General features: G+C 39.0%; 1 protein-coding gene across 2 annotated transcripts in view; it reads left to right on the top strand.

The window, feature by feature from the left end:
* Nucleotides 1-7147, top strand: part of LOC145786404 (uncharacterized) — a 33448-nt gene extending 26301 nt beyond the window's left edge. For both annotated transcript variants that reach the window (XM_082598051.1, XM_082598052.1), the window contains exons 33-45: nucleotides 330-474; nucleotides 756-995; nucleotides 1344-1374; nucleotides 1686-1761; nucleotides 2103-2344; nucleotides 2647-2770; nucleotides 3141-3363; nucleotides 3639-3698; nucleotides 3801-3902; nucleotides 4348-4434; nucleotides 4670-5089; nucleotides 5224-5372; nucleotides 5685-7147. In XM_082598051.1, coding sequence (XP_082454177.1) covers nucleotides 330-474; nucleotides 756-995; nucleotides 1344-1374; nucleotides 1686-1761; nucleotides 2103-2344; nucleotides 2647-2770; nucleotides 3141-3363; nucleotides 3639-3698; nucleotides 3801-3902; nucleotides 4348-4434; nucleotides 4670-5089; nucleotides 5224-5372; nucleotides 5685-6017 — 2232 coding nt within the window. In that variant the 3' untranslated portion in view covers nucleotides 6018-7147. The remainder of the gene's footprint in view (nucleotides 1-329; nucleotides 475-755; nucleotides 996-1343; nucleotides 1375-1685; nucleotides 1762-2102; nucleotides 2345-2646; nucleotides 2771-3140; nucleotides 3364-3638; nucleotides 3699-3800; nucleotides 3903-4347; nucleotides 4435-4669; nucleotides 5090-5223; nucleotides 5373-5684) is intronic.
* The last annotated feature ends 4868 nt before the right edge of the window (nucleotides 7148-12015 follow it).

The raw sequence follows: 12015 nt of genomic DNA on the forward strand, positions 1-12015 counted from the left end.
AATCGAGCTGTTTTATGATTTGCAACATTAAGTTGCAGCATTCTCTTTTGTACGCTTGCTGCGCGTCACAAATGTGTAGGAAAAGTACGCTATAGCTGACTGGTTACAAATTAACTACAATTTCGTATCCACAGAGGTTTGCAATAAAATGACAAAAAGCATTTAATTGTACGTTATCCAGAAACACATAGAAATTATGCAATTTAAATCAAAAATGTCTTTTGAAATATTCAACAGAAAAATTCTTTGACTGGAATTTTTTTTTTGCAAAATTTTAACTTTGTTTCTGGTGCACCTGGAACCTCCATAACAAGCAATTTACGTTCCAGTGCCGTGTTCCGGGATGTAACAAAGTGTTTCGTCGGGAATTGGTGTTGCGACAGCACCACAAGCACTACCACCTTCAACGCTACAAGCTCCGAGACCAAGAGGCCGCCCCGGCTCAGAAGCGAAAAGCTAGCAGAGAAGACCCAGGTAGGGATACAAAGCGAACACAGGGCAACGTGAAACCGGCTACTTTCACCCTCTTAATATATAAAAGTGTTCCTCGCCACGTCTTAATAATTTGTTGATTTTAATTTATACCCAGACAGAAAAACTGTCACGTTTTACATTGATTCAACGCCTGCACCGTTGAATCAATGTAAAAACGACTGTTTTGCTGTTTGGGTAGCATCGTTTGACGAATAAACTTACCGCTGTTGCACAGCTGTCTGCTCACGTAATTTTTAACGTCAAAAGATTTTTTGTTTCAGTCCAAGCAAAGCGACGTGTTTCTGCTGACTACCACCTTGCCAGGGCCTCCTCTGCCAAGTCACTGGCTCAAGGCAATCTGACTCATGGCAAGCTTACCCGCTCAAGAGGGGGCAAACCCCCCTTGGATGTCTACCGAATGCAACAGGGAGCCGATGACGTAATGTTGACGTCACCTTCGTCTGATAGCACGTCGAGCGCTGCTACGACGTCACTGCATTCACTTGATGACGCGAAACGTCGTGAGTATTCAGGCTTTTATTGTTTGATGGCGACTTTCCACTAGTTTGGTAATTTCTTCAGCAACGGCACTTTCATGTCAAGTGACGCTTGTTCCATCGGTTTTCCGTAAACTTATATTTTCGTTTTTGGCGGTAGCTTTTAATTACAATTTTGGTGAAGAGGTAGTTTTTTTTAGCGGCATTAATGCCGTTAACATTTTATTAATCTGTGCTTGTATAGTTTGTGAGCATCCCGTCTTTTAGAATGGTTTTCACAAACTTACTTTACTCACATTTTTAGTAATAGGCTTATCTTATACTTGAGAGGTGGATGTCCGATGTTGCAACCGAGTTTATTTTATTTATCAGGTAGCAGCCATGAGGAGTCTTCGCCAAGAAGGTAAGTCACTTGCACCAGATGTAACATCTTAAGTCACTGCACCAGATGTAACATCTTAGACAGCAAATCAGTCGCTTTTAAAAAACAACTAATTTGCTGTCTGGGATGGAGCTTGTAGTAAAAAGTACTACCATGATTTATCAAGCTCTTTAACATTGATTTAAAGAATCGGGTTGTCTTATTACCACTGACCTGACACTGACAGCTTACTTCAACCTCACCTAATTCATCAACTCGTGTGAGAATAAGTCCAACTGACTCGTGTGAGAATAAATTCCTTTGCATCACCTAATTCATTTGTCCTTTTTTAGAAAACGCATTTCCACCATTACATCAAGCGACGTGAATACATCAACCGATATGAAAGACACAGAGCAAGATGCGAAGGTAAATGTTTGATTGTCAGCTGGTTCGCTTTCTCATTGATTGCTCTTGTCCATTCACTTGTTGCTGTGGATGGACATTGAACAACTTCTTACAGGCCGCCGGCTCCAAGATTTTTTGTGTGTAGTTTTGATTTTTTCATCAGTCTGATCTTGACTTGATTCATAAGACTTTCTTTGTTAGTTTGTTGCCTGTCCAGAGTACCCGATCTCTCGGTAATACATTTGCTTGAAGTTGGATGTGAAGATTGTTGTTTTTTGCGGTCACCTTTAAACTCCTAATCCTGTATTTTCAGGATGTTTATCGTTAGACAAAGTGAAAAAATCATCCATAACATTTTTCAGCCTGCTTCATCTTCGGATGTTGCGGACACAAAGAGCCCGGAGGTTGTAAATGAAGACATCATCCGGTGTCTTTGTGGTGAAGAAGAAGAGGAAGGATTCATGCTTCAATGTGATTCCTGTCTAACCTGGCAGCATGCAAAGTGTGAAGGGATCGATTCTCCTGAATCAAGTCTCAAGAAAGCAGAAGAGAATCCTCCTGAATATATTTGTAAGATCTGTCGGGAGCCACCTGGAGTGAGAGAGTAAGATTCACCACATTTGTGTCTGTTTGTACACTGTAATGAAGGGCTTGCCTGCTACTTCTCATCTCTGACCTCGATTTTGTTCCAACATTGCGAAGTAAATTAATGGAACTGCTACGCAAACAAATTTTAAAAAGTAAAGAAAAACACTATGATATGATACGTTGTTGTTTTTGCTTGAGAAAGCTTAACCTGTCAATTTTTCAAACTATTTTTTTTACATTAAAATCCCATTTTTGCATTCTTAAAGCATTGGCAGCTACTACGCGACGTTAGACATGGGTATTCTCAATCTTTTATAGATCTCAAAAGTACCAGTACAACAACGACTTTTTAACCAAAGGATCGCTACCAGTCCTGGCCACGTCATCAGATAGCAAACCTGAAGATGTTGACAAAGAAGAGAAATTTCAAACCTTGATGTTGGTAAGAGAGTGAATTGGTTGTAAATTCTATTTGAAGTTGAAGCGAAATTTTCTACAATTTCTCACTTGACAGGTGCAGTGGTTTCTCAGCTACATGTTGGTTTGAAATGTTATGTTGAATACACTTCGAATGATGTTGTTGATATAACTAAACACGTCATGCAAACGCTCAGTACGTGTATTTTGTTGAGTGAAACCAAGCTTGTAGAGTCCCATCACAAATACTTGACTCTGGAGTTGTTTAAGGATCTTTTCTCCAGCGAAAAAAATCTTCCTCACTTCCCTGCTCCGATTCCGTAATCCCTAATTTAAAACACAAGATCTTCAAATTTCTGTAGTTATCATTTTTCTTGTTTGATCTTCATCTTCAGGCCACTCACCAGTTGATGGAGGAGCTGACAAGGATGCAAGAATCACTTCATGGAATGCGACTGAAAATTGATGTTGCTAATCCTGCTAGAAACCACCCTCTTCTTCATCTGTGGAAAGAAACTAATTTAATGGACGGATTTGCTCCTGACAACAAATCCACGAGTCTCATGACCGAATCCTCATCACCAAATTGTTCGGAAAATGATCAACAGAAACGAAATGGTGAGTGATCTTTGACTAATTCACGATAAGAACTGAAACAACGTTTCATGTGCCACTAAATATTTTTAAATAGAAAGATTGTATGTTATTACAAGTGATCTATATTGTTATGTAGTGAGGTAGTTACCGAACTAGGTAGAAAAGGTTGGTGAAACTAATTTATTTTCCAACTGTTTTCCTTTTTTCTAACCTTTTTAGGCGCTTGAATCAGAATTTATTTTTTGCGTGTAGTTGCAGAACACATATCATTCGCTGACCTTTGAATTTCTTCACAGAATCCGCTACTTCGTCGAGAACAGACGTTGTTTCAACTGTGAAACAACAAACAAACGAAGGTACGCCAAACGTTGTCCTATTATTTCTCATTCCCGCTTTTTCATGTTATCAGTTTTTCTGGTCGTATTGCATCTCAAACGTGTATGCTTAACTCAAATTAGGTGACAAAAATGAAGAAAAAGAAACAAAAAGCAAAGACGACGATGTGATTGCCATGGAAACAGAACCATCAGTGGTTGTTTCGGATGCTACCAAACCTGAAGGTACGTAAACAAACAAAAGATTGCGGCTCAGTTAATTGATAACGCAGTGATACCTAAAAACAGTAGGCTACTATCCTACAGCGTAAGTTTATCTCTTTAAGGCCAACGTCAAGAAACGTTGAAATAAAATGAGACCAGATAGAAAAGTATGTTTTTGTGTTGTGCAATTTGTTGCTGAACAGGTCGTGTTTACCTGTTTCAGCCCGAAACGTCGGTAATAAAAACCGGATATCATCCTTAACATCAGGAGGTAACCTAGTAGCCTATAGTCACTAGAAGAACGCAAGTCACTTTATTTAACCCTGCAGCAGTAATAATGCATGTTTAAGATAACTCTTATTGGTGTCCTTTTTTACTGCTTTCCTGATGTTCCTGATATGTTTCTTTCCATTTGTACGACCGTGAGCAAAAAGTAACATACGTTTAATCAAACATCATCATTTAGCCAAAGAAGCGGAAACCGAAGACACAGCATCCTTATCTGGAGTTCCATCCTATTATAAACCCTCCACTAACTCTCCAGGCGATCCAGGTAAAATTTTGACTGACAGATTCCAATATTTTCTGCAGCTTTTCATTTCGTTCAGTCGAAACAACACAAACATGGACTTTTTTTATTATCTAAAAAAAATTCTCGATCTTCTGGATGACGCAAGGAGAAATATCCAGAGTAAACGCCAGAGACTTACTCATTTTAACAACACTAACCTAATTGTTTGTGACTTTACTGGCGCCTGGTTAGCTATGCGTTTGCTTACATTTTTCAGTTGATGAGGGTGCTGGTTTTCGAAGAGGCTCCTCCATCTATCAGGTAATTCAGAATCTGGTCTTGGAGATGGTAGAATCTGTGTCCTCCTCACTTCTTCCTGGGAATGGGAGTCCACCTTCGCCCGTTAGCGCATCCAATGCGATGTCTTCCCGCGATGACGTCACAGATGGTGTCAACGCAAAAGCTGAAGTATCTAAAGATCAAACGAAAAAGTCGGATGCTGGTGAAAACACGGAAGAGTTAGATGCTGATAAAAATACGAAAAAGTCGGATGCTGATAAAAGTACGGAAGAGTCGGATGCTGGTGAAAATACGGAAGAGTTAGATGCTGATAAAAATACGAAAAAGTCGGATGCTGATAAAAGTACGGAAGAGTCGGATGCTTGTGAAAAAATGGAAGTGGATGAAAAATCGACAAGTAAAATCAAAAGCATGTTCTTCCTGTGTCTTTACGTTGATGTAATGTCATGTTAACGTGAAAATTGTGCTGTTAAAATTAAACCGACAATCCGACATTCTATCTTTCGCTTTCTCATGCTGCGTTTCTTACAGCGCTTGACAAGCCTACCGAAACCACCAACGAAAATTCGATGCGTGCCGAACTGTCATCAAATCAGATTGAAGCAACGGAGAAGACAACAGAAAGCTCTAAATCGGATCCGAATATCAAAAAAGAAAACGAGTTATGGACCCCGATTGAGGTATTTATACCAATTTTCAACGTTTTTTAACATTATAAAAAAAGATGAACCTCATACTCGGGTATTGTTTAGGGGGGAAAAATGATAAGGACCCTGTTTCAGGGTGAGGAAAAGGTCGAGTAACAGCAGCGTGGTCTGTTTCTTTTGCTCGCTTTCAGCAACTGCGCAGTGCAAAGAATCAGACCACTTTTCTGACCTGCCACTCCAGTGCTGTTTACCGTTGTATGATGCTATCAGTCATCATCATTGAAACGTTTATTCATTTTGTCAACGATGATTATGGGCTTCAATTATCTTCGTCGTTGGTTGCAGATGAAAAGAGAAGTTATCGCGTCCTCATCATCTGACGATCACTCCAATTCCGAAGATAATCAGGAGGAGATGGTGATTCGTTGCCGTAGGAACCTTCTCCAACATATTCATCACCTGGAAAACTGCCTTTCGGAGCGCTTGGTTCAACTGGAGGATTACGTCTGCACCATTGAAAATTCTTTTAACCATCACTCTCGGTCGTCCCCGACCTCTAGTGGCGATGGCGGGTATACTTATGATGGCCGCTTGGGGGAGTTGAAAACCGACCTTGGCCTGTTGCACGACGATATAAACGCTGTCCAACAGCTCTTCTCGTCGCCTCCAAACTTGTGACTGCCTCGGCGAGACGCCATTTCAAGATGAACTATAGAGCACTTTGCGCCAGTGTCGAAGGCACTGAAGTCAATGGGGAAAGTGCTGGGAAACGCTGTACTGGGAAGTTACCAACAAAAATTCTTTCTCTGCCTCTTCAAACGCTCTGTGCAATTGGAACTTTGACCGGTTTCGTTGCACGGTCGTTGACATTCCTTCAGTTTTAACAGCGTGGTTTGACCCGGTTCTCTTTCAACTGAGTATTTGAATGAATTCCTTTCGTTCTTCAATCAAAAGTAAATCGTAGCATTTTCTGATCAACCACACGTTTGTCCATCGACTGAAAGAAACACCCATTTTTACATTGATTTAATGTACAACCACGTCACGTGTAAGTAAAATGAAACGTGGGACATTTGTCATCGCCACTTGCCATCCGCACTGTATTGACAGTATTTCTTTTGCTCAATACATCAACTGCCTCAGGATTGAAATGTGAGCTGCGTTCTAATGATCGCGTGATCTCATCATGTCACCATTATCACGTGATCAGGACCGGATTCAGCTGATGGGGGGCACTTTTAGATCGGGGGGCCCGTGCAAAAACCACGTGCAAAAGCATTAATCCAGTATTGCACAGCATTTTGCAGAAACTTCAAAGGCTGAAAAAAAACGCAAAATCACATTTTTTCACGTCGGGGGGCCTTCAAAAGGGGGGCCCGGGGCACCTGTACCATCTGCCGCCCCCCCCCCCTAAATCCGAGCCTGCACGTGATATTGTTCTTCTGTCACAATTGCTGAATTAAAGATGAGATGAAAATGCGCGTTGAACGTGTTTTGACAGAAAGGTGGAATTGCTGCTTTTTAATGCCCAGTCATTAAATAAACACGGCTCTGGATGAATGACAGAGGGAATTTGTTCGGTTTTTTCGTCTGTCCCTTGGATGTCTGCTAATGTCATTTCTTTGTCTTAACAAACCAACCGTTTTGCTTCGTTGCAGAAACAGAAGAACGGTTTCCGATCAGTTGCATTTTGGTGATACAATGCCACAAGCACAAAATATTTTTTTTCAATCATCTTAATTGGATTTATTATTGATTAAATTGCGGTCCTAGATTTGCATCATGCAATGCTTTGCAATAAATGAAGTATAGAGGAAGGTAAACTCACTTGGCCTTTATTTCCCCTGATAGTTGCAACGGCTAAGTCGCATGCGCTGAGTCATTGAGTCGTTCGATCTCAGGAATCTGACACCAATCAAGAGATTGCTTCCAAAGGGACGTAATTTTCTTCGTAAACTTGTTTACGTTAGTAGCGTCGGCTTTGCAATTAGACGTCAACTTTTTTTAGCTCTAATAAATCTATCAGCTTAAGTTTTTGCAGCGTTTCAGCTTCTAGAGACGTTGAAACAACACTGCAACTTTTGCTGACTATTTGAGATCAGTTCGCCTCCAAATGACCTGTTTACTTCTCTATAGTTTCAAAAAAATACGATAATAAGTGCAAAGCGAGGTGGAACTGTTCATCACAGCTTCAGCGAGTGTGCTAAACTATATTTTAAAGTTGATTAAAGCATCATTAGATGACTTTATTACATGAATGTGTCGACTCTCTGGTGTATACGCAGAGATAAGTTTTCACATCACAGCAGTTAAAAAAAAACTACCGTGTGTACCACAACGCATTGAAGCGGAATGGGACAGCACCGCGTGTATCAGACTTTGGGCCACAATATTTTGCATTAGGCTACATTGCCGATCTGTAAAATGTCATAACTTCCGTTTTTAAAACAAACTAAACTTTTAAATACAGTAGTTTACAAACTTGTTCGACCCGGCAGCTCAAACATCTCGAAAGTAGTCACGTTTTTTTTTCAAGATCTAACTTCCTCTCTTGGAGTTTAAAAACAAAAGAAAAAGTTACCGATATCTTAATTGCATTAATAAGTATCATGGTTAGGTTTGTTTTTATTTTTGACCATCACAACGAAAAACAATATATGCTACACGTAGCAGAGGTCTAGAAAAAGGTAGAAGCGACAAAATGCGAACGTTATAACGTGCATGATGTCGAAATGGGACTGTCAGTTTCAAATAGGACACGGAGGACTGCGATCAACTTTTTAGAAGCAATAAAAAGTGCATTCTCCTAATAAGTGAAAAGTCTTCTGCAATTAGGCCTACTTCTCGAGGGAGGTTACCGTTGACATATCTAATCATCACGTCTTCACATGAACAGATTTTCTGGACAAGAACACAATGCTTGTATCAACTTCATTGATTGAATGGTTATCGATTTCATTGAGCTTATTTTGAACCGGCACTGCTGCCATGGTTGGACGCATTTCAAAAACTCATATCGATGTCTATATTTTTCAGGAGTGATCTAATGTTTATTTTGATATCATAGCTCAATTCTACAATTTACATCCGAGTGTTAAAGCGCAATCACCGATTGAGGGTGTTTAAAAAATACTTGTTTTATTCATCTCCTCACTTAACGTGATGCTTGTTTTCAACCGATATAATGTCAAAACTAAACTTTGCTGACCTTAGAGCGTCATAATAGTGGACCAGCTCTTGGGATCATTGGTAATCTACAACCCAGCCAGCAAACTAGTCCTTTGTACTTTGATTCAACGTTTGTTGACGTTAAATCAATGTAAAAAATGATTAATTTTTTAACTGAAAATGTTGCGAACACTATGTTTCCGTAATAGTAACCGTAGTCCTGCATTTGACCAGGAACAGGCCTTTGCTATGAAGCGTGCTCGGGTGCGTTCAAACTTGTAGTTCATCATTTTATCACTCCAGGAGATTTTTTTAGTGAGCAATTGATGTGTAGCAAACTATCTTGTATGAGGACGCAACAAGTAGGCCTACCTTTATAGTTTATACCAGTGGTTCTCAACGGGGGCGGTAGCGCCCCCCAGGGGGCATTTTGACTTTGCAGGGGGGCGGTATGATTATTTCAGATTAAGGGGGGCGTTTTGATTATTAGAGGCTTTCTGGTTTAACCTATCTACCGCCCAGCGTAACGATTTCTTCAAAGAGCTCGTATCATCGTGGTAGCATTTCCTACCTCATAGCCTACCTGGTGGAAAAGGGATTCAGCTGTGTTGTTCTGCTACATATCAAACAGCGAAACCCACTTGACATAAGTTATCCATAAAAGGTGATCTTCGAATGTTTCTCACTGGCTTTACACAGGATGTGAAGAAACTGGCACTTTCTCACCAAGCCCAAAGTTCAAACTGACTACCAGTAGGCCTGTAGCCTACTGTTTTCATGCTCGCAAATATATATTTGCTTTTTATCAAATATAGTTACTAGTCTCTAAAACCCTTACAGCCTGTTTCTTCTTAAAAGGGGGGTCATCAAAAGGTCCTTATAATAGAAATATAATTCTATTTGAATAAGGACCTTCTGATGATCCCCTTTTTAGGGTAAAACAGGGTGTAAGGGTTTTAGAGACTGGTAACTAGCCTATATTTGATGTAATTCGCTCTGCTTGGCTTTTTGCTGACATGGAGCACTTTTTGTATGTAGTATTAATACTATTTATTGTTTTATATTCGCTTTTCGTAATTAATCGTTTTTGTTGGGGGGCGTTAAAATTTTGCCAGTTCATGAAGGGGGCGTCGGGCCAAAAAAGGTTGAGAAACACTGGTTTATACCATGAAATAATATGAGCTTTGCTGCATTATGAATAGATACTGCTATGGCTGGGTTGTTAATTACCTTTTAAAAATTGCTAACAAGTTTTTAAATTAATTTTTTATGACCCAAGATGAAAATTCATCCTTCAAGAGATAATTTAAGTTTTGCAGTCTTTGCTCAGTGCAACCTTTGCTGTTGTTAGTTATCTTAACATTTTTGTTTAATATCAATCGACAATGCTAACAATACAATCGGCCAACGTGAAGACAAAAACTTGTCAGCAATTGTACGCAGGGTAACCTTGAAGTGGTTTAATGTAAACTGAGCTAACGGACTTTTATTTTGTTATCAACAGAGCATGACGGCGTTGCATATAGCACGTACCGTGTGCGTGAGATAATTGTCGCCTGAAAAAGCGATACGAAGCTACAGAAGGTAGTGAGAGGACTTCGAGAGGTTCTGAGAACTTGAACTGTTTGGCAGAAGAAAAAAAAATTAATGTGGTTGAAAAAACAATGATATAAAGTTTTCTAGTTTGTGTGCACAAAACCAGCAAGCTCGTGTGCAAATTTATAAGATTTGTTTGTGTTTTTTAAGTCAAGTGTTTTGTTACGAAAAAATATCATTTTTGAAACTGCAAGCTTAGTTGGGTTCATATTTGTACATAGGCTAACTTAGGTGGCCTACATTGGTCTATACAGAGCGAAAACTACATTATTACATAACTTGTTTACTGTCTACAGTATTTTGTGGTTTTCAATTTGTTTTATGTAGCCAGGTTAGCGGATGATACTTCTTAACGTTTTATAGACACAGTTTAAAGATGTTCAAACAGTTCAATGACCATCAATGGCCTTAAAATTTTCAGGTGTTTTAGCTAACTTGCAAAATAAACTGATGACATCACACTACGTATTCCAACTCTTTAATAAGGTTTTGTGAAAATCGTTGGCAGCTTTAAGCTTGCAATAGCAAGGCATCCCGTTTCATTTCGGATACCATTGCATAAAGACTATTGGAAACGAGTTTTTTAGATGAAGCAAAATTCTTCCTGCAGATTTTAAGTCGAAACAAAGTTAACATAACGAGTTTTGCATCAAAATGAAAAAAGACAGGTCGAAATCTTTCTGTGTTGATCCTTATTTGATTCCAAATATTTTTGCTAATTCATTTCGTTTTGAATTCACAACCAAATGAACCATGCTTTCATTCGAAAGAAACCACACCAAAATGTTTTGCGTAAAAGAGCACTACCGAAATATTAGTATTTCGGTAGTGACTTTTTTTTACAAAATACTGAAATATTAGCGTTTCGAACAATCCTATATTAGAAACGATAATTGTCCTGATGAACATTCAGACTTTTCAGTATTAGATCCTACATTGTATGCCGTCGAATTTTTTTAGCAAGCGTTTTGACAAAGTGAGGAACGGCTACCAAAGAAGAAAAAACGCTGAAAAGGTGGTCGTCAGAAAAAGGTAACAACAAAAAGATTCTAGCTCACACATTAATGGAAAATATTTTCTATCCGGTTTGGAAAGCAAGAAATTTTAGACTCATTGTAGATGCAGACCGAACTCTCAACACAATGTCACAAAAGGGCTACGCTGTCTAGTTCAATTTCTCATAGGCTACGTAGAAAAGGCAGTAGCAGCCAGAAAGATGTACGTCAAGTATGTCTCGTAAACTTAGGCTACAGTGAAGCTCCCTCGGGAAAGCAATAGTCTGGTCATTCTGTCCTGTGCAAGTGTGCACGTCTATTTTTAGCACAAACCATTGTGATGAAACAGTGAACAAAGTCTTAGCAGCAACGTTTCACAATAAAACCTATTCAGTTCAAAAAAGTTGTTTTAAGGCACAACTTCGTAAGACAGAACGTAAAAGCAGTTATAGGCTGATCTTTAATTGTCTTAATGTTTTTAATGCAAGACGTCCTAAAACAAAATGCTGAAAAATATACATTTCTATTGCTTTGTTGCCACAATGTTATTGTTGTTGTTGAATGCTTTTCAAGCCGATATATTCAGTTGGTTTCGAGCAGCTCAATGATTTTGTTAACTGAAAGTAACTGAGAGCCAATGATGTTAGTAAACCTACTCGGCCACTTTATTGTAAAAACTGTGAGCGACGCCCAAGTGAAAATTGACTCTAGTTTAAAAATAACGCCGCCTGAATTAAGGTATTGGGTAAATGGCCTGTATCGCTTAACAAGAATGAATGAGGAAGTACTATAGTTAAAGTCTAAACAATAGTGTAAGAAACTTAAAAATATAAAAAGTTATTCTAAACTGTTAGGCCAAAACATAATCTTAAGCTACCTCGTGAAAAATGCATTTCAAATTTAAACAAAATATATTT

This window comes from Aplidium turbinatum, chromosome 17 (assembly GCF_918807975.1).
Source record: "Aplidium turbinatum chromosome 17, kaAplTurb1.1, whole genome shotgun sequence".
NCBI lineage: Eukaryota > Metazoa > Chordata > Ascidiacea > Aplousobranchia > Polyclinidae > Aplidium > Aplidium turbinatum.